Below are 1,422 nucleotides of genomic sequence, written 5' to 3'. Positions count from 1 at the left end.
TCTCAGCTACCTCGTCCGGCTGATCCGGTCCTACATCGGCGACAGGTGGATTTGCTACAGCAACAAGGAGGGAGAGGAAAGGCGTCCTGTTGAGCGCGGAGTCCCGCAGGGCTCGGTACTGGGACCGATCCTATGGAACATTACGCACGATGAGGTACTGCGATGCCCGCTGCCCCCAGACGCGGCCATGTAGTGCAACGCGGACGACACCCTGGTCCTGGTCGGGGGTCGTGGCTGGCACGGGACACTGCGCATCGGCGAAATCGCAAGGGCCTCCGCAATCCGTGCCGTGCGCGGATTGGGCCTGAGGGTCTCCCCTGCGAAGTCGCAGGCCATCTGGTTCTATGACAAGAAGCGGCAAGGGACCCCACCGCCCGGCCTATGCATAAACATGGCAGACGAAACCGTCCAGGTGGGACCGCAGATGAAATATCTGGGTCTCGTCATCGACAGCCAGTGGACGTTCGAGCCACACTTCGATTGCCTGATTCCGAAAGTGTCGGTGGCTGCTAATGCCTTGTGCGGCCTGCTACCGTACATCGGCGGAGGAGGAGACGCGGTGCGCCGATTTTCAGAGGGCGTCATTCTGTCCCGAGCGATGTACCCCGGTATGGGCGGACGACCTGTTGGCGAGCCGCCGCAGCATCCTGCTCCTGAGGAGGCTACACGAGGTAACCGCCATCAGAATCATTAGGGGATACTGGACGGTGTCTCACGCGTCGGCGACCGCCATAATCGCCCCCCCCCCCGTGGAAGCTCCGTGCGCTAGCGCTTAAAACAGTGATACACCCACCGGAGAGTATGGCATCCGGGAGAAGATCCGACCGAGCAGGCTGCTCCGAACGACATAGGAACCGCTGAGGATGACACGTGGGACCGGTTGCGATCCCAGCTGATCAAAGAGGGAGGTGAATATCTGGGCGCGGAGGCGGTCTTCTCAAACTGGGAGGCATGGAGGAGCCGCCACGGCCTCCCGCTCACATTCAGAATGACCCAGATACTCACCGGACACGGCATGTTCTGCGAGTTTCTGAAGAGAATCGGACGGGAGACGACAGACATCTGCCACCACTGCGGAGAGGACAGGGACATGGCGCAGCACACCCTGGGATTCTGTCCGGCGTGGGAGCTGCCCCGATACTCCCTGCGGCACGCCACAGGAGGAACATTGACCCCCACTCCTGTGATTATAGAGGCGATGCTGAGGGGGCCACAGACATAGACGATTTCCTCGTAGCTTCCGAGAATGACGAACAACATCGCGAAAACTTGCAGGTCCTGTTTCAACGCCTCAACGATTACGGGGTCGTTATTAATTCCGCGAAGTGCGAATTCGGCGTCCGCGAAATTCAATTCCTCGCTTATACTGTAACCGCCGAAGGGATAAAGCCGCTGGCTGAACGCGTGGGCGCTATCGCTAAA

The 1,422-nt window shown here is 59.9% G+C and overlaps 1 protein-coding gene across 1 annotated transcript; it reads left to right on the top strand.

Moving 5' to 3' along the window:
• The first annotated feature begins 391 nt into the window (after positions 1-391).
• On the top strand, positions 392-1,222 carry LOC117239872. Its single transcript, XM_033505711.1, has 2 exons — positions 392-671; positions 801-1,222. The coding sequence occupies exons 1-2, from the start codon at positions 392-394 to the stop codon at positions 1,220-1,222; spliced, it is 702 nt and encodes a 233-aa protein (XP_033361602.1).
• The last annotated feature ends 200 nt before the right edge of the window (positions 1,223-1,422 follow it).

This window comes from Bombus vosnesenskii, unplaced genomic scaffold (assembly GCF_011952255.1).
Source record: "Bombus vosnesenskii isolate JDL3184/JDL3185 unplaced genomic scaffold, Bvos_JDL3184-5_v1.1 scf7180000014443, whole genome shotgun sequence".
NCBI classification, from domain to species: Eukaryota; Metazoa; Arthropoda; class Insecta; order Hymenoptera; family Apidae; genus Bombus; species Bombus vosnesenskii.
This window is presented reverse-complemented; position numbering and strand designations above follow the sequence as displayed.

What these genes read in the sequence shown, in the direction of transcription:
- LOC117239872 (XM_033505711.1), top strand. Translation starts at nt 392, where the DNA reads ATGGCAGACGAAACCGTCCAGGTGGGACCGCAGATGAAATATCTGGGT. An exon ending in TCCTGAGGAGGCTACACGAG is followed by an intron (nt 672 to 800) that starts GTAACCGCCATC and finishes CCCACCGGAGAG; the next exon opens with TATGGCATCCGGGAGAAGAT.